The 20,534-nt window shown below is 43.2% G+C and overlaps 1 protein-coding gene across 3 annotated transcripts in view; it reads left to right on the top strand.

Moving 5' to 3' along the window:
* Positions 1 to 20,034, top strand: part of TMTC4 (transmembrane O-mannosyltransferase targeting cadherins 4) — a 56,873-nt gene extending 36,839 nt beyond the window's left edge. For 2 of the 3 annotated variants that reach the window (XM_072976489.1, XM_072976490.1), the window contains exons 10-18: positions 67 to 238; positions 321 to 452; positions 5,766 to 5,845; positions 6,014 to 6,121; positions 6,215 to 6,356; positions 11,930 to 12,044; positions 13,115 to 13,227; positions 17,510 to 17,579; positions 18,776 to 20,034. In XM_072976489.1, the coding sequence (XP_072832590.1) occupies positions 67 to 238; positions 321 to 452; positions 5,766 to 5,845; positions 6,014 to 6,121; positions 6,215 to 6,356; positions 11,930 to 12,044; positions 13,115 to 13,227; positions 17,510 to 17,579; positions 18,776 to 18,924 (1,081 nt within the window). In that variant the 3' untranslated portion in view covers positions 18,925 to 20,034. Of the gene's footprint in view, positions 1 to 66; positions 239 to 320; positions 453 to 5,765; positions 5,846 to 6,013; positions 6,122 to 6,214; positions 6,357 to 11,929; positions 12,045 to 13,114; positions 13,228 to 14,324; positions 14,518 to 17,509; positions 17,580 to 18,775 lie in introns of all 3 variants that reach the window. The other variant, XR_012080091.1, reaches the window with a different exon arrangement.
* The last annotated feature ends 500 nt before the right edge of the window (positions 20,035 to 20,534 follow it).

Genomic DNA, 20,534 nt, shown 5'->3' with positions numbered 1-20,534 from the left:
GTTGAGCAGGGCGTTTTTCTTGAGATGCCTTGAAAGTCGCCCTTTTACTTACTTCCCGTCTTCCAGGATGCTCACACTGGGCCTGGGGTTTCTCATCATCCCGTTTCTTCCTGCGAGCAACCTGTTCTTCCGCGTGGGCTTCGTGGTCGCAGAGAGAGCGCTGTACCTGCCCAGCGCCGGGTACTGCATGCTGCTCACCTGCGGGCTGGGCGCACTCAGCAGGCTCACGAAGAGGAAGGTACGGGCCCGGAGCGGAGCCGTTCACGACCGCGACATCGGATGGACTCCACTAACATTGTCCATGTCTCTCTCTTCTTAAGAAACTGATTGCTGCTCTCGTGCTGGGAATTTTGTTCATAAACACGCTGAGGTGCGTGATCCGCAGCGGCGAGTGGCGGACGGAGGACCAGCTTTTTAGAAGTGCCCTGTCTGTGTGTCCCCTCAATGCTAAGGTAGGCTGGCTGCCACGTGTTAAGTTCAGCAGCTTGTTTTGGGTTTTTTTTTTTTAATGATTTTGATAAAATGTATTAAAATTGCTCTTAGCCAAAATCATTCAAAAGAAATCTTTAAAACCAGGCAATGTCACTTAAGTTTTTCTTCATCTTCCAATTGGTCCAGTCAGTGATTAAAGTCGTGACAGGGAAGGGAATAGTAAGTACATGCAGGCTGAGGCCGGGGGAGTCCCACAGTGAACCGTTTAGAACACACTTTTCAAAACACATGCTCCGGCCTCCTCCAGTCTGTGACTGGAGCTGGTAATACCTATGAATGGACAGCAGTTTGGTTCCGGAAGTTTAAAGTCTGCTGGCTGGTGGGCAGTGCACACGGTTCTCTCACTGGTGGCTTTCTGCTTGGGATTCCTTCTGTCGGATTAGGTAAAAGTAAATATATAGACTTTAAAGTGGCAGTGTTTTTGTTGATGCAGTCTGGCAGGAGTTTGTCTCACCTGTGCTCCTGATGAGTCCAAGCTCTCCTCTAACCCAGCCGTGCCTCTTTGGGCAAGACTAGACTGCCTGTTTTGAACGTTCTGTGCCCTTACCTGTCACAGGGGACAGTGCCTGTCTCCTGGGTTTGCTGTGAGGCCTTAGTGAAATAGGGCATCTGAAGTGCCCTAACACGGTAGTTAGAACACAGTAGGTGCTCAAGGAATGTTTGCTTTCAGTAAGCTCCTCTTCGTTTTGGTTGTCCCATTAAATGGGAGGAAGGAAATGATGATTGCTCAGAATGAGCGGCCGGGGGCTAGGTTAGAGGGGTTCTCTGTTAGCGTGGACCATTGCTGTTATTAAATAGTGGTCCGTTCTCTCCTGGGTCATCGGAATGGGAGGTTCCTAGGATGCTTAAATGTAATCCTCTGGGGGTGGAAATAAGAGCTCCATGGAGTTCTGTCTCATTTCCACATTATTTATTTAAGAGAAAGCAGTGATCTCAGGCAAAATTATATGAATAAATCTAATGAATAATTGACGCCTTATTGTGACCCTGAAGTGCAGGGTAATCTAAAAGGTGCTGACTCCTTCTTTGTCTTTTCCTTAGATTAAAAAAAACAAAACAAAACAAACAAAAAAAAACCCTGTTCATATTTTATAGTTCAGAGGCTTAGACAAAAGAGTGAATTACTTCAAGCTTTTATTGATAATTTGATTTGCTGACCTACCCACTTATTTTATGCTACTAAAAATAAATTGCCTGTGATTTAATTTCATAAATGTTAATGGGTTTGCTTTATTTTTACTTTTCTGTTTGAGCAGCAGTAATTACCCTTTCTATTTATGTAGTTCTTCCCCAGAAGGAACTCAGATTTCTTTGTAGAGGCTCTGTAATTAATCTCCATTATCCTCCCTCTAAGGTTTTTAGAGAGAGGTTATTATTTTCTTTAATTTTCTAAAAGGGAGAAACTGAGGCATGGAAAGATGAAGCTGACAACATCTGAGTTAGTAATTAAGGTGGTAGATGAAGACCTGGTATAGTGCTGTGTCCAACTTATCCTAGTAAATGAGGGGGTGGGACATAGGTGATGTTTGAGCTTCTGTGTCTGCCCTAGCGAGTGACTTCATATGTTACAGGCTGGAAAACACAGGGGGTGCATGGATGGACTTACGTACACAATCATATGTCTGCATGTATAGTTCTCCCTTTTAAATTTGAGATATACATGCAAGACCTTGTCTTCAAAAAGGATCTGGTAGTAATAATCCTTCCCAAGAACATTTTTCAGTGATACTATTCTGTGTGAGCAAGATAGAATTTTTTTTTGTTTTAGTTTTTTTAACTTTTCACTATAAATTGAAGTGTTAATTAAGTTGTCTTTACTTTTTTTTTTTGGAAAAGCTAGGTTGATTTCAGGGAAGAGATCTCATTTAGGAAGACACTGGTTTCATTCAACTCTATTGCAGGAAAAACATTTTCTGAACTCATTTTCACTTTGTATTCATTGATTCTTAAGTAAGCACTTGGCACCTGGCTCCATACGAGGCCCAGATTTACAAAGGAGATCCGGTGCTGTGCCCAGTGCATCTGAATTACCCACAGTGCCTTGCGTATGGCAGGCACTCACTATTAGTGGCTGAAATTGAGCCAAATGGAAGTTAAATTCTTGCTTTGGATGAGATACCAAGTATCTGATTATGGTACAGTCATTCTTAGTTTTCAAGGCTTTAAAGTATGTGGCACTTTGTATCTACCCTGTGATACAATTCTAAATTCTTTTAACAATGAAAGGAATCATATACCACAATGGGGTATTTCCTTAAGGATGAGCCAGGATGGGCTGTAGGATTTTTGTATATTAAAGCATTTTAAGTTTAACATCAGATGTTAAGGAAGTTGGAAGCAAACTGGTTTTGGCACTGCTGTGACACGTGCCTTCCGTGCGGGGTGCTGTCACTTCGTTGTGTGTACACATCCTTGGGTCGCGATGGTGGTTTTATCTGTGGCTTCTGTTATGCTTTGTTGTCTCAGCGTAAGAATCACAAGGGCTGGAGGGAAAGTTCAAGAATGAACAGGCTTTTTCAATCTCTTACATCCCATGGAAACAAAAATCACTCATTCTTTAAGCTCTATTTTAAGTAAACTATTTCTGAGGGGTTTGGTTTGGTTTTTCACAACAGATTATCTAGGCGGCTATTTTCCATTCAAATACTTCCCTCCAAGTAACTAACAGGATACGGCTGGCCTGTGGGTAAACCTGTTTACTAGTCTTCATTACGGACAGCTTGCCTTCTAGGGCTGTATCTGATTTTTAACTAGTCCCATGGAATTAACTGCAGTCTGATTTTCCAGAGCGCCCCTCCTCCCTCCCCTGCCCTTCTGGTCTGTGGCATCCAGGAGTCTAACAGGACACTGGCTCCACTGCAGAGGGCAGTTGAACTCTTTGAGCTTTTTCTGAGAAAACAGAATGTCCCGTAACAAAGGATAGCGTCAGGAGCTCACGGGCGGAAGAGGCAGGAGCCAAGGAGAAGCTGTGTTTGTGTTCTGGGAACCACAATCACATCCTTGCTCACAGGTTGGAGTCTCCAGATTCAGTCCCTTGGTGTGTGGGGCAAGGGAGGTGAAGTCACACTTCCAGGCTGGGGCTGGGGGAGGCACAAAATCGAACCATTTAGAGCTGACTTTTCAATACATGCGATCCAGCTGTGGCATGAACTAGCCTCCTGCAAGCAGTAACTTGAAGATGATAATACTTACAAATGGACGATGTATTGGTTCAGGAAGTTTAAATTATACGGTATGCTGGGCACTAGTATACGTTTCTTTCACCTGTGAGTTCCCTGCTTGTGATTCCTTTTGTCCAATTAGGTAAAAATAAATGTATAGACTTGAGAATTGGCAGTTAAAAAACAAATGCTCTGTTTCATATGTGCTTAAAGACTGTCACACTGCTCCATGCCCTTCCAGAAATATTAGTATTTTTGAAGGCGTGCTATCACTGTGGGTTAAGATTGCTAAGGCAGGGTGGGGTTATACATTTAAAAGGGGGTCTGAAGTGTTCAGATGTAATGCCACTTGATGGTGCTCAAACCATTAGTGTAATCCATCATGTTAGTCTGCTACGGTCACTGTAAAAAAAATACCACAGAATGAGTAGCTTAAACAGCAGAAGTTTGTTTTCTCCCAGCTTTGGAGGCCAGAAGTCCAAGGTCAAGGCGTCGGAAGCAGCGGTTTCTCCTGAGGCCTCTCTGGTTGGCTTGCAGACGGCCGCCTTCTCACTGTGTCCTCACGTGGTCGCTCCAGTGTGTGCAGGCATCCCTGATGTCTGTGCAGTTTCCTCCTCTGATAAGGACACCAGTCAGATAGGATTAGGGCCCCAAAGAGCCTCATTTCAACTTAGTGACCTCTTTAAAGACCCCCTCTTTCAAAACTCACATTCTGGGCTGCTAGAGGTTAGGACTTCAGCATACAAATTTTGGGGACACAATACAACCCCTTAACACCCCCAAAGAAAGATTATTTTACCTTAAGAAAACTAATAGATGGCATGAATGAGTGGGTCTAGAAATTGTCTTGCGCAGCCGGCCCCATCATCACCCAGCATCATAATAAATGGGTGTGATACCGTGAGAAGAAACACAGGCTTTGGAGCCTCGGTTCACATTCTGCACCACAGCCTTGGATAAGATGCTTATTGATGCCAAAGTGAACCCTCGACTTGGAAGGCTGCTCTGAGGAGAAGAGACAGTCTGTCTACAGTGCCAACCCCTGCACCTGGTGACCCTCAGCCCCCGCCAGCCGCTGGTGTCCCTGTTGTCATTGGTCACACCTGGCACATCTAAGTGAGTGAGCATCGTTCTGTAGCATCACCTCCTCTGAGGTTGCTCCTGGCCTTTACACTGTAAGCCTCCAAAAGGCAGCTTTTGATGATCAAGAAATACTTTTGATAACAGTCCTCATGAATCCCCGCAGTTCTGCTGCCCTGGTCTTGGTTCCGGTCCCAGCTCCTTTCCTTGTAGTTTATTCTGAGCCCTGGTACCCTTGAGAAGATGCCATAAGTTGGTCTCCCCAGTGCCCTCGAACTGGGATGACCTGAGAACTTCTAGTAGATTTGCAGCTGCGAGTCTGTTTCTTCTCGTCTACTTTACTACCCTCTTCGGTCATTAAACGTTCAATTTTTTAATTGAAGTAAAATTCTCCTACCATAAAATTAACCATTTTAGTTCTTCTTAAAATTGAAAATGAAATTACCATATGATCCAGCCATTCTACTTCTGGATGGATGGATAGACAGACAGACAGACAGATACACAGATCCAAAGGAATTGAAATCAGGTGCCTGGGGTGCAGTCAGCACCTGAAGGAATGAGGGAGAGAGGATGTTATTAGTATAAAGTGGAATGTTTGTAATGCTGCAGGAGAAAAATGTTACACCAGAAAGTGCTGGATTTGTTTAAAAGACAGAATCCTCGTTGTTCCCTCACGTTTGGACTTTGCATCTCAGCCGTGGGCTGCAGGTAGTCTGGGTTTGGCGGTAAAACCAGCCCAGCTTCCTAACTTTCCAGCTTTCTCTGTTGAGTTCTTTAGTCAGTATCCTCCTGTCACACTTCAGTGATACCATCTGCTTGTCACATGCCTTTCTTCCAGTCTTTTCTTATGGGGGTAGAGGGGCATTAAAGCACAAAGAGGCCCCTGCGTAGGGATTTAGCTCAAGTTCTGGTGGGTGGTGGTTTTTTAATACCATTATCTTCTGCTTTCAGTTAGAAACTGTGATAGGATCCCAGCTCTGAGCAAAGAAGCCTGTCAGCTGATGGCCAAGTTCTTATCTCTCTTTCCAGGTTCACTACAATGTTGGCAAAAACCTGGCTGATAAAGGCAATCAGACAGCCGCCATCAGATACTACCGGGAAGCTGTGAGGTACCGCAAGCATCTTGTCTCGCAGAAGAAATGCCATTTATACAGTATACGTGTCGATTTTAACTTTCCAGAGTTAAAAACCCATCCCTATACAGACTCCCAACTTTAAATTTCAGTTCCTGAGAGCTGAGTGAAGACTACAGGCTTGGTTTCTCTCTCCACTTCCAGATTAAATCCCAAGTACGTTCATGCCATGAATAATCTGGGAAATATCTTAAAGGAGAGGAATGAGCTCCAGGAAGCGGAACAGCTGCTGTCTTTGGCGGTACAGATACAGTAAGCATTGTTTCTGTATTGATGCTCTTGAAAAACCTATGAGCTCCTGCAGTTCTGGGGCCAAAGCCATTCTTTTCCTTGTTTATCTTCCAGGCCAGACTTCGCTGCTGCGTGGATGAATTTAGGCATCGTGCAGAACAGCCTAAAACGGTTCCAAGCCGCTGAGCAAAGTTACCGGACGGCCATCAAGCACCGGAGGAAATACCCAGATTGTTACTACAACCTCGGGCGTTTGGTAAGTGTACGGGTGCCCTGTGCTGCCAAGGAAAAGCTTGGCTTGGTTTCCTTGTTTATAATGAAATGAGAGTGGTAGCACCCATTCTAGCCCCTGCATCTTAAGAAGTTCTTTCACATAGGTTTATCTCAGTTGAAAGTAGCTGTTTGATTTCCTTATGTGTTGTTTTTTTAAGTCCTAATTAGAGAGCAGTCCAACTTGAATTTGCCAAGTTAAAGAGATCATGAAGGCAACCGGTTAAACTAAGGAATAAATTACAATTTTAACAGTCCCTTTGTGCCCTGTAAAACAGTATTCCAAGGGGCTACTTCCTGAAAAACATTGATTGCTCTGTTTTTAAAACACAAACTGAACAAAAACTGAAATTAAAAAAACAAACAAACCCTGAGCTTCTCTCTTTTCCTGCCTCAAGGGACTGCTCCCTACATTTTTACTGGTAACTCTCTGCCCATAAAAGCAAGCTCACAAGCCCACAAAAGCGCTGTGAGATTATTTAGTGGAAACAGAACATAATGTGTTCCAGAGTGACTTTCTCTTTTGGAGCACTAACAGGATGGTTATAAAGCTTTCAATGCTCTTGATTTTCTTTTCTTTTAATGGTTTATTTCCTTATTCAAACAAGTATTACAGCAGTAGCTAATACAGTAAGTTCAATAGTCTTAAAACCTGAAAACATATATTGATAATGATGGTCAAATAGATTCTGTCATGATTTCTGAAAGACCTCCACAAGGATGCACAGCTTAATTGTTAAAGCTCCTGAGTTCCTTAATAAAGAAAATAACTACACACACAAAATTATATGTGGCGATGGAGATGGTAACTAACATTATTGTGGTCAGCATTTTGCAATATACATGTGTGTCAAATCATCATGTTGTACACCTTAAACCAACATACGTTAAATGCCAATTTTATCTCAGTAAAGCTGGAAATAAAAAAGAAGACTTACCTGTAAATAGCAAAAATTTTTAAACAAGAATGACTATATTCTCCCTTCAATTAACCTTTCAGTTTGGCTTCATGAAACCCAATACATACAAGTTTCTACTGTATTTAATTTTAGTAAATAAAATTGTTATGGGAAAAACTTTTTGCTTTTTAGCCAAACTAGAATACATGTTTAGTGATGTGATTTTTAAAAGAATTTTGTACATAATTTTCCAGATTTTATCTAGCCTAGCCTCACAGGTAGAATTACATCAAAGTAGTTTTGAAGAGATGCCTATTTATCCTCATTTCAAAGGCCTGAAGCTTCTTGGTCCTGTGGAGTCCTTGTGTGATCAAAACCAGAAGTTCCCAAAAGTAGCTGTGCATCCAAGTCACCCCATCCCGTCTCAGATTTAGGGAATCAGAAACTCCACAGGGTATCTGTATTGGTGAAAAACAACAAAACTCCCTGGTGATTCCAGTTCCCTGTTGTGGTCTCTGCATACGGGAAGCGTCTGAGCATGGAGCAGGTAGACTGAGCGGGTCAGAGAGGAAGAGGCTATCTGGGGAGAGCAGCCTAGAAAACACAAACTACTCTAGGTTTTTTGAAAATCCAGGCTCCCGTTTTTCACCGTGACGGGAATGTGTTCGTCGTGGTAAACGGCTTTGCTTCGGGACTGGGTGGTTGTGATGGTAGAGTTTATGGGTGGAGGAAGCAAGGTGGCAGGAGCCTGTGACTGACTGAGGAAGTTTCACGTCTCCCACTCTGCATAAGTCACTTGAGGTGGCAGGTACTGCTTGTGCTATACATTTTAAAGGGAAGTGACTTGTGCGTTTTCATTATTGAAAAAAAAAAAAGAAGACATGTTTCAGTTACATTGTGTCTTGGGAAGATGCTGTGTCTATATACTTATTCAAGTGTAGAAAAGGGGAGTCATTTCTTCCGGGATGGAGGGAAGGTGGCAGTAGTGTGGCGGAATCCACACAGCAGCAAGCTGTTTGAAGGAAATGACAGCAGGATATCCCCATTGTCCAGAGCCCCGTGACCTGGTACACATTCCTGTTTCCTTTCACATTTTCAAATTCGGTGCTTTATGACTAGTTACATCCTTTGATGTTGAAACAGCTTTCTCTGTGAAACCTGAAGATAGGAGGAGCGCTAAAGCTCTTTTAGTGATAACTGTCATAGAGGAGGGAAGAGACCTTTTCCCTCTATCCTCTGAGGTTCTCAGACCGGGGCCCTGCGAATTAGACTGAGCACAGTCAGGTTAACAGGAGAAGAGAGTTTATGAACACACGCAGTGAGCATGCACGTGGGAGAAATGCAGTGATGGGTAACTCAAGGGGGTGGTTAGAACTTGGACTTACGTAGCATCTTGCAAAGAACTATACATTTGTAGAGAAGTGACAAGACAGAGGAAGAGGTTTCAGGCTTCCAAGACGACAAACTGTGGGAGGGTAAATATATGGGGGAAACTAATGAAATGAGGTGTGCCTGTGTGGGTTCGTCTTCCCCATGGCCGTAAGACTTCCCCAGGAGAGGGGGCTCATGGCCTTCCTCCTTTCTCAGAAGTTTCTGCTTTGAGTCAGATAAGGGAAGCTCCAGGAAAGCTTCTTTCTGCATCTGTTAAATCTCAGATGCCTTCAGTGCAATAATTTTTACACCAAAATGGTGTATTTGGGGCGGCATGTTCTGGTCCTCTGCATCGTTGTCTTGTGGGCGGGGCTGGGAGGCAGGGGGAGACGATGAAACTTCGCCTTAATGATATCAGTAGAGAGCAGAGAATCCAGTCATACTCAAAGCAGGGTGGATCCTTGCAAAGTTAATGAAGTGAGAATAAGGGCTGGGAGCATATTGGATGTCACCAAATACTTGCATTGGTGGTGGTTTTGGGGATTATTGTTTCTGTTTACCATGTGCTGGCACTTGCATATTACACTTGAGATCCATGTGAATTCTTCTTTCATTCCTTTCTTTTTTCTTTTTTGGAGGCAGCTCTTTTTTGAGGCTGTTATTTGTGAAGTGGGTGTACCTGCCTGTAGTCCTCGGTTAGACTTTAAAGCTCTGCTACTTAGCAGCCGTCTTCCTTCCCCTGGTAGCTGCCTGTCGGTGCATTTCCTTGGGGTTTGGAAAACTGAGAATTTACGCTAAATGAGCCCTCTGTAAGAGTTACTGCCCAAGAAAGGAAGATAGAATATAAAACAGGATTTTAGCTCGTGCTGCAGCGCTCGCTCATGTAGAAGATCGTCTGTAGGACTGGATGTATTGAGACCTTGCACTGCTCTCTCTCTGCTGTTTACTCGTTGTGCTGCCATGAAGTGATCTTGCTGTGTTTCCTCTTGCCAACTGTTCTTGCTTATTTGAAGATTTTTCTCTCCATTGTTGTTTAATTATCCAGCTCTTGCCTGCTTGACAGCTTAAAAGCATTAAGAGCTTAATCTTTAACAGCTCAACCAGTAGAGTTGTATATTGGCAAATAATAGGAATTTAATAACTTAAAAGTTTCTTTAAAAAAAAAAAAGGCACTCTTTAGTAACGGGAAACAGAAACATGTTTTGATTTCTGGACCGAGATAAGTCGGGAATATAAGGCAGTTCTCTTGTGACGTAGGGAGTTGAGAAGCGCTGGGATGTTTGGGAGGCATTACTGATGTGAGAAAATTACAGAGACATGACCAGAGACGGGTCGTTGTGCAGGGACTAACTGTATCAGCCACGATCCGTTCAGGAGAACCAAAACTGTGCCCTAGGTATCTTAAATAGAGAAGATCCAGTACAGGGCACTGGTTAGACCATTGCTGGTAGAGCACACGTGGAGAGGTGATACTAACTCAGAGAGTTAGAGGATACCTTGTAGGGTTGGGGGAGGAGGAATCCAGGAGCTCAAGAAGGCACCGCATCGCAGGAGCTACACCACCTCAGGAACTGAGATTGTGAAGGAAGGACCACAGTCCATCCTTGGGGCTGTAGAGCCACTGCCAAGGACAAGGAAGGAGAGAGTAGGAATGGGGGAAGGGCTGCTGCCGCTTCCAACCAGCTGATGGTCCCCTGTGACTCCTGTTGGCAGAAACTTAACAAGAAGCCAAGTGGCAGGGGTCCTGGGAAATGCAGTTTGCAGAGTCTAGAAGGATGAGCATAGGACTTATAAGTAAATAACGTGCTTATTACTTTCTGGATGGGCAGTTCTTGCTAAAGTACCGTGTTTCTTTGTTTCCCTTAGCGTGCTTGTTCACTTTGTCTAGATGCTACAAAGGACAAAGTTCAAGTCAAAATAAAAGTAAATGTTACCTGATTCAGTCTATGGTTATTCTTTAATAAATAGTAATAATAATAAAAAATAAAATATGTGAAGAACTTTTTGTGATGTAAATGAAGTTATGCTGGTTTTCCTGGGTACATTAAAAAAGAATGTCACCACAGGTCTTGTCCATGTGACTCAAATGCATGTCACTTGCTAGAGAGAATTGACTGAGAAATCAGGGGAACATCAAATAGAGAGAGACAGTTAAAAAATGTTGGTATAATTAGGCAATCTAAATTATTTTTTTTTGAACTTCACATATCATTTCCTCACTTAAGGGCTAAAATGTTGTATCTTGAGTTTCTGAGTCTCATGGGAAATTCTGACAACATCTTTAGCAAAGGGCTATTTCACAAATGTTTCCATAATTCATTAAACCTTTCTTTTTCTTGCATAAAGTGCCACCTATTTGCTGTGTGGGTCATAGGGCAAGTCAAACTATTTCTATTGTCTAATGAAAAGACAGACTTGACAGTAAGAAAGGAAATAGCCTTAAACTCTCATAAATTATAATGATTTGGACTTTTGCAGACTTGAACCAAGTTCATTCAGATGAAATGTGCATTTGAACTGAATTTAAAAGGGCAAGAGAGTCATCTGCTACAAAAACACTCCACTGTCTCCCTCTGCATGCTTTTATTAACTATGCAGATTGAGAGCCAGCTACTTTGTATTCTGTTATCAGTGATAAACAACATTCCTTCTCAAAAGAAAGCAACAGATCATTCTCTCCTTCGTGAAGGAGGCAGACAGGCTCCAAAGGGCCAAAGGGGTTTACATTACTGCTTTCCCAGCGAGTTCATAAAGTATATCTGAACATACAGTTTTATATGAAGCTTAGATGTAAGCAGGCAGAGGCTACAAGACCACTTTTCACAGGGTGACCTTGACCCATGTCGCTTTGAAGCACATTTCATATTTTGTTAACTTTTAAAATAATACCTAGACTATCTGAAGTCTTTCAAGAAAAATGCGAATGATTAAATTTTTAACTGACCTTTCTGCAGCAGCCTGAAACATGATTTGACATGGAATCGCTAAATTATGGGTGGTGGTAAAAGGTTGTGGGCTCAAGAACTGGACTCCTGGGTCCCATTCCCTGCTCTGTCGTTTCTAGATGTGGAACTTGGGGCAAGTCACCTCATTTCTCTGTGTCTCAGTTACTTCATCTGTAAAATGGGGCTGGTTCTCTTCTTCACTGAGATTGTTTCAAGGATTAAATGAGTTAATATGAAAAATGAGAAGCTTGGTAGGTGTAAGTTCGGTTTGGGGTTTGATTTGGTTATGTCTTAGAGCAAAAAAAAATGGTGTCTTGATGTTGGGGCCGCATGCTTTATTTCAGTATGCGGATCTAAATCGTCACGTGGATGCACTGAACGCGTGGAGAAATGCCACCATGCTGAAGCCGGAGCACAGCCTGGCTTGGAACAACATGATCATACTCCTTGATAACACAGGTACGGAGACGTCGATTCCGTGAACCAGAGGGGACGGCTCCACGGCTCAGCACCGCTGGCTCATTGGGAGATGTAGATCAGTGTGCTTTTTTTCCCTAGTGTGTGTTAGAGTGAGTTTTTGTTTTGTTTTTTTTTTTTTAGTTACTATGGGGTTCAATATTTTGCATAACCAAAATGTCTATTTTCTAGAAAATGGAGACCCCTTTGATATACTGGAATGTGAATGTTTGGGACAGTGACACTTTACTTGGAGTTGGTGTTGAGTGACATTAGCAGGTGTGCCCTCATGTCTTGTCTCTTCTGAAGCCTGTTATCGGGCAAGAGCCACCGTCCGGGCTCCTGGAGGTACCCAGAGGTCAGCAAGAATGGCTTCTGGGCTTTTGAAGTGGATGGTGCTAAGTCCACGCGCTGAAGGACATGGCCAGTACTCAAAGGAGACGCCCTCAAACCTACACTCACAGATTCTTATTCTAGATACAAGGCTAATAAACTGACGATCTGGTTCTGAGCCCAGGGGAGACTTGATCAGTTAGAAGTTTCTCTGCTCCCGTAGTTTTAAAAATCCAGCCATCCGTAGGAAGTGATAGTTTTAATTCGGCAGAATTTAAAGCTGGTGAGCCGTCCAAGCAGTGTGGAAGGAGACAGGCACATGCTTCTAATGGAAGTGTAGAGTGTGTGCGCCAATGTGGTAGATATTCAGTTATTAAAGTGTCTCAGTGACACTGTTATGCTGCAGACTGGTTTTCTCCTATTTGGGTATGACTGGTGTCTGGGGGAACATTAAAATTAGGTTTTACGTGCTTTTACAGAACTGAATCAAGAGCTGTTTGTGTATTATGTCAGAATTGTGCTGGACTGCAGGGGCTTTGTAGTTGATAGGATCGCGCGTGCGCGCGTGTGTGTGCGTTGTGTGTGCACATGCATCACATGTTCCACATTGATTTTCTTAAGTAGTTTATTCTTAGTCGTTCTGCATAAATGCACAAAATCCCTGTTAATTAAAGAGACTGAAATACTAGTAAAATGTGAGCTTTTTTTTTTTCAAGTTTTCCATTTTTTTTTTACTCAAGGCAATTTGGCCCAAGCTGAAGCCGTTGGAAGGGAGGCCCTGGAATTGATACCTGACGATCACTCTCTGATGTTCTCATTGGCAAACGTGCTGGGGAAGTCCCAGAAGTACAAGGTGTGTGGACTGAAGGCTGTGATGTCTTGCAGTGAGTGCCAGCATCTGACAGGAGCCATACGTGTAACTTCTGCCCAGTTCAATTCAGAATTGGGCCGAAACCCAAACGGTGGTGGCCATGTACCAGTGGGGCTCCGGCAGTGTGCTTCCTGGAGAAGCTGCCCAGAAGATAAATTTGTGGAGTCAAACTCCACATCCTTTCTGGTCAGCGTTCACCACCATTGCTCAAATGTGGGAGGGGAGGAAAAACCCAAAGGAGGAGCAAGGACGGCTCATCCTAGCTGACGCCCCGGCCCCGGCCCCGGCATGGAGCTGTGATTCGGTGCCTGGTGACGGGGCCAGCGCTCTGGGTTTATTTGTAGTTATCGTCTTCTGCACAAAAAGGATAATGGTCCATGGGGATACTGGGCTGGTTCTTGCTGCTTCCAAGTTTTTCCTCATCTACAGGAAAGTACAGGTCATTCCAAGGCCCTAGAAGTTTCTGACCAATGAAAACCACAAGGTGTTTGATCTGGGGCTGATGTTTTTGCTCTAACTGGGCTCCTGGGGTTGGCCAGGAGTAGACTGACTCAGAAGGTGCCTAACTCCCTGTGTATCGAAGGGGACTCAGTGTTTTCTAATACCACCGATCTCGGATTTTAATTTTCTGTATGAGCATCACTGAGGGGGCCTGTAAGGATACAGGTGCCCATGTTTCTCCCCGTGTCTCAGCTGGGTTAGGGCAGGGAGCATACATTTTTAACCAGCATCCTGGCTTCCTAACACAGACGTTACAGAAAGCACACTTTTAGAAGGGATGTCTTAGTCCTTTCAATGAGAGAAATGTTTCCTTTCTGAATAGGGGCCATATCAGACTTTGATCACACTAAGCCTAAAAGTCATGATTAATTCATATTTGTCTCAGGTTATTTACTTCTCCTAGCCAGCTCATTTCGATATCATTATATGTATAATTTTCTATAACAATAGTTAAGATATTTCATGCATTTCTCTGCTTTTTGAATGATAGGGAGCTTAATAGCTTCAGTATACACTTTTTAATGTCTAGATTATGCCCACAGATAATGTTTTGAGGGGTTTTGTTTTATTTTTTACAGAGCTACTTGTGTAGAGAGGAGGCAGGTGCAGTGTGTGGGTTCCCCTCTGATGACTTTCCAGCTGTCTGTGAGCCTGGGACGGGCAGGGGTCCAGTAACCAGCTTCAGCGAGTCATCTTCAAGATGCAGCTTATACGATCGTTGTATTGATTTTTCTGTCATCCCACAGCCTATGAACTGGACTTCCTATTAAGGTGACAAACCTGGAGTTGATTTGGCTTCCAGTTCACAGTGTTTTTGCTTTTGCTTTTGTTTTTGTTTTTGTTTTTCCAGATTAAGTAGGCAGTACTCCATAAAGCAGAATGAAGAAATGGGTTTCCCGTTTCTCTACACATTTTTGCATCCTAACTGTCAAGGCCAGGGCGCTGAGCCTGAGATAACGCAACGGAAGATGAACTCACGAATTTTTTTTTTTGGCCCCATTTAGATACTACTTATTATCTACTTGATAGTTTTTATTAAATTCTTAACACAAATTGTGCTTAAAGTGGAAATGTGCTATCACTGCTAGAAATATAAGGGAACTAAAGATAGAATAATTTTACTAAATCTCAGGTAGGTACCACTGTTGGCCAGGGCTCTGAGCCTGAGGGTGGCCTTCTGTTAGCTTCAGGTGTTATGGGGGTGACCCAAACCACCACCAAACAGCTGAACCAGAAGAAAGGAAGGCAAATTGAAGAGGGAACTACTCTTGCTCTGTGATTCGTGGTTTCACCCTCGTACTGGACCACCCGTGTTACCCTCCCAGCTGGGTGGTCTGCAGGGTGTCCCTTGGGAAACGCTGGATGAGAGAACAGAGGTGGGTTTAAGGATGCGGCTGCAGTGATGCTGCAGCCCTGCCATCCGGGGTGGCTGAGATGACCTCCAACTGCCCAGTCCTCACCGCCTCGGCCGACGGACCCTCTCCTGCTTTTTTGCAGGGCCTTCCTCTGTCCCATGTGTTACCCTAAACCTTGGTCAAATACAGTTTGTCTAATACCCTTTAGAAAATTATGTTCTTTTACCTGTCGATGAAAAAAAAAATCCCCGATTTTAAATATGAGTTTATTTATTTGTTCCTCAGCATAAATCAGCTCCTCCCCCTGGGCCAGGCAGCATCCTTGAACCTCCACAGAAGATCAGTCTATAAATAGTTCAGTGCTTCCCAGAACAGGTCTGTTAAAAAGCCTGATTTAATAGATGAGCATTTCATGGGCTTTGAGTACGTGCAGATGTTTGTGTTCTAACGAGGCCTCCAGCCTGGTCCTGCCTCCCAGGGCCCGGGTGCAGTTCCGGGGCCACTGAAGCATCCTCTCAGGGCTGACCCAAGGTTACCTGAAATGGAGCGTGTCTAACACACACTCACCGTCCCCCACAGACCCACGCTTCCTCCTGATGTCCCTTCTCTTGTCAGCGTGCCCAGGCTCAGAAACTTTGAGTCATTTTTCCTTCCCCCATTACCTTGCCCAACCTCATACCCCTTTCCACCCACCAGCCTTGCCTTGCCAAGAGCAGCAGCCCCCGAGCAGGCTGTAAGCCCTGTACCCTGCCCCACTGCGCCCACTCTCCTGAACTCCACTACATCCTCCAAACCCGAGTCTGACCCCTGTCGTCCTGAGTGAGGTCCACGAGCGTGAAATTAGTTAAATGAATCAAGCAATGAATCGGGCGTCCGCTGGAGAACTCCAAACTTGCTTTTATCTCTAAATCATGGTCGTGAGTTAACACTGCTTCGTCTGCAGGTAAAGGAGCATTTTAAAGTAGATCAGCGTTCCCTGGCCTTCCCAGTTCTCAGATTTGAGGTTTTAAAGGGAAATGTTTGAAATTAATCAGAAACAGCGCAGCTACAAACCAGCACAAATAGACACAATTCATTTGATTTTTTGGTTTGTTTGCTTTGTTTTTGTTTTTGTTTGCAGCCTACCTAACGTGGCAGGAAATCTTAGACTTCCTTGAAGGAGCGTTCACTCCTGAAAGCCAGACTGGAGGCACCAGCCTTGAGCTGAGTCCTGAGAGTGACATTTGCTGACATCTGCATGCCATCCTGACGTCTTTGTTCAGTCCCTCACAGATGACATTTCTAAAAGACAGCTTTTCCCTGCCAGCTCTGTCTGAAAGGTGGTGGTTTCAGAGATGTTTGCCCAGACTCCCAGCCTGTTTCTCCGGAGTTTCCCAGGAGCGCTGCAGGCCAGCACAGAGCAGGGAAGCTGGTCTCCTGGGCTGTAAAATGCGTGATCCTGGACATGGGAAGCCCCCGCCCCGGGAGAAGCTCAGGTCGGGCAGATAGAAGGGATAGACCTGTCCCCAAGCCCCAGCCGTGGTTGTTGAGCCCTAGCCCTTGATCCTGATTAAAGCGTGGGTGGCCCTTGAGAAACCCGAACGTAGGTGGCGTGAGTAGCTGCTCCTGCAGCTGTGGCCGAGAATAGTGAACAGCATCTTTATTTCTCAGGATCATAGTAGAAGGGAACCATCCCATTGGCCACGGTCCCACGATGAGCAGGTGCGAAAACGCTTGGCCGTGTTTCTTGGTGGCCAGATTAGAAGTGAATACTGTGGTGGGGATTCAAGTCTATGAGGATCGGTTCCCGTACATCGGGACATTTGGTCACAGTCACCTACAGTCCTGCGGTGGCTAAGGTGACAGGTGGCTGTTCCTCCCTTATTCTCTCTGGTCTTTTTTCCAGCTGAGTGGGCTGCTTCTGGGTTGCCGAGGGGGTTGTGTGTTCTTAGGGGAGGTAAATAGACTCCCACCTTCTATCTTGAGAATCTTGGTAATGTGGTCATCGATGCTGACCGGAATTGACACTTCCATGGGTGTCCTTGGCAGCCCTGCACTCTCCTGTTTTGACCTTTGCCCATCCTCCCCTGCACGCTGAACTGAGTTGCTTGCTTGATGTTGCAGAATTCCCACCCCTTCAGGGAGGCAGGTGGCAGAGTTGACAGAGTATTCATCCTCCCTGTGGCCACCAGCCCCTTCCTACTGCCCTGTCACCTTTGCCCAGGCACACACTTCCCTGATGCATAGACCTTCTGGAGCCTCTTCTCAACAGGGTGTGGCCGTCTGGGGCCTCTCAAGTGTTTCTGGAAGGAGGACTCGCTGGAACAAAACGAGCACATCCAAAGTTTGAAAACCATAGGCGGCAAAACTGTGCATAAAACTTGTGCATCGTGTGCAGGATCTTATTTCTTATTATTTCATTTTTGTAGGAATCTGAAGCCTTATTCCTCAAAGCAATTAAAGCTCACCCAAATGGTGCAAGTTACCATGGCAATTTGGGTAAGGAAATTTTTCGATTTGAGTCATACCGAAATTCTATGTAATTTTAATGAAATGGGTGCATTTCTGTAAAATCAATGTTGGGAAAGTTGCTTTTCAAATCTAACTTGTACTGGCCTTTATAATCTGATTCTAAAACATGGTCTTTTTAAAGAGGTTATTAAATCAATAGGGTAGCTAAATAATAGTCATACTTACAAATCTGAATGGTGTGGTCAGAACAACCCCCCCCTCCCCTGCCGTCAGTTAATCACCTTCTGATGATACAGTTCAGATTTTCTTTCTTTGTGTGATGGATCCCAGAACAATAAACTGAGAAGGACTTTGAAAGTTTGCAGTCTGCCATCTATCCTTTTGCCTCTTCTGTAGTGGACCGTCCATTCTAGCCTGGTCTTCCCTGTCTTCTTATGTTCTCCTAAGTCTTGGCTAAAAATGCATTTACAGTGATTTATTCCGTAGAATTCCTTTCTTCTACATTTGCCTCTCAGTAGTTCAGATTTTTAGAGCACGGCACCTTGATGTTTGGAAGGCTCAGTCACGCAAGTATTTTTTCCACCAAATCTGTTCCCTAAAGATTCTGTAGCTTCTCATGGCAAAAGTCATGAAGCATCAGTATTTGTTCTTCTGCCTGTGTAGAAAGCTAGTTTTACTTACAGAATCATTGTAATAGTCAGAGGCTTAGCATTCTAATAAGTAGATTTATTTTAACTATCATTTTATGGTCAGATCTTGATGTTAGAACCCTTAATTCCAGTGGGCAACGAACAAGCTATTATTTTGCCAAAAGTGTAGAGGACTCTTTATTAAAGTAAATGACTGGTCTTCTACATGGTCAGGGCACTAAGTAGTGTGGGAGCCCAGCCCTTTCTAGCCTGGCTTCCCAGAAATTTCATGGCAGCATTAAGAAACTTAGCATCCTCTTCCCTTTAGTTCTTTATGTGATACTGTTGCTGTAGGGAGATGGATCACGCCTAGTGATGTGAAGAACCCCGGGAGTAACTGGGGGTGGTTAAACGGACAGTCATCAGGGAGTGTGGTTACAATAAATAAAGTCTGCAGTACAAGCACTATTGTTTGAAACAATGACTTTTGAAAACTGCTTGGAGAGGTTCTGTGACATTTCTTGGTACAAGTGGTTGGAGGTACCACAGTCTCATGGAAGTATTTCCAGTGAAATCGATCTCTTGCTATTTCAGCTGTGCTTTATCATCGTTGGGGGCATCTAGACTTGGCCAAGAAACACTATGAAATCTCTCTGCGTCTCGACCCGACTGCATCAGGAACTAAGGAGAATTATGGTCTTCTAAGAAGAAAGTTAGAACAAATGCAAAAGAAAGACGTCTGATCCTTTTTCCTCCATTTTTTGAGTTTGTGTGTGAGTGCATGAGGAATATCATTAATGTGACGTGCTTACGTTTTAACCATTTAAAAGTCTTACATGTTGCTTATTTTATTGCTTTTTTCCTATGAAAACAAAGACATGCAAAAAGATTACAGCACCAGCAATATACTCTTGAATGCTTGATGTGGTTTTTGCATTGAAATTGTATTTTTTCAGACAACTCAAGTGTAAATTCCAAAATTCCAAGGATGAGGTCTTTTTTAATTAAAAAGAAAAAGAGAAAAAAATTATCTTGAGCAACTTAGAGCAGAATTAAACCTGCATTTGGGGGTGTGGGTCGTGTAGTGTAGAGACTCATAGTATCAAACACAGATTGTAAACAAGAAGTGACAAACTGACTCCTACAATTTATGTAAATATCCAATGTGTCTGTATATTAGAATTTTTATTTAATGACAAGAAAGAGTAAATTAAGATTTTTGGTTTTTTAATCTTTCTTTTTCAAACACTATGCTATGAACTTCATTTATAAGGAAAAATATTTATTTGTATTTTTCTGTTTTGGACAAGGCAAATAATTGAATGAAAAGTGGAAATATTAACATCTAGTGCATTTATACTTTTTTCCATTGGAAGAAGTTCACTCCTGCAATATTTTTGGGATTCTCCAACTTGTGCTGTTTCATAACCTAGGAAATTATGTAGTATTCCATGTAAAGTGTCACTATTAATAGAAAAGTCAAGCCTTGCTTTAGGCAAAAGCAGGCAGCTTGATGTCTTTATTTTTGTTATATCCAGTATTAAGAGGGCTACACTTCTACGTAAGTTGCTTTTTTATGTTTTTAACTGTAAAGCAGTTTTCCATTGAGCTTTATGAGACCACAGTCACTACTGTATCCAGAAAAGGCAAGAGGTAGATTCTCTCTCAAAAGGAACCACATTGGGGAGTTTGTGATGTTTTTAAGAATTGAAATATTATCCTGTTTTATTGGATCAGAATAATCATGTTCGTTTTGTTTATTCTCCATCTGTTGCTGTTGCCCTAATGGTTTATGTAAGCCCTGTAATTTCTTATGCAGTAAAATTATTACACAAACTGGTGTAAAAATGTCATACTGCCTTCTTAATAGATGATTTTCAAGTGAATGAACTCTTTTTCCTCCTTTCCCTTAAAATGAAATCAAAGTGACCAACCCATTCTTTCTGACATGTGGCTTCTATTTGGTTTTAGGGACCATTTAGTAGAATTGTACTGTGGAGTCATTCAGGTTCAGAGAACATTGAGATGAATTTGATTCTCTCCACTCACTTTTTGGGGGACAGACCCGCATAGAGTTGTAAATTAGTCATTGTAACTTACGGTGGTTGGGATACATCAGAAAAGAAAGTACTGTGTTCCAAACATCTCTGAAATGATCTCAAAACAACAGTAACACTTTATAGAGCTCCTCGGGGCACAAGCTGCCTTATTTATGTTTCTTTAGTGCTTAGCTTGGCAGATAATAGATGCTCTGTATGCTTGTTGATTTTTCTTTTTTAAAAGCAAATCTCTTTCTTTAAAACAGTGCTTGTCTTTTGAGAGTAAAGGAAAAATATTTCTTGTAAAAGCTCCT

The sequence above is a fragment of the Vicugna pacos genome, chromosome 14 (assembly GCF_048564905.1).
Source record: "Vicugna pacos chromosome 14, VicPac4, whole genome shotgun sequence".
Classification (NCBI taxonomy): Eukaryota; Metazoa; Chordata; class Mammalia; order Artiodactyla; family Camelidae; genus Vicugna; species Vicugna pacos.
The sequence above is the reverse complement of the archived record's forward strand: the minus strand, read 5'-3'. Positions and strand labels throughout refer to the sequence as shown.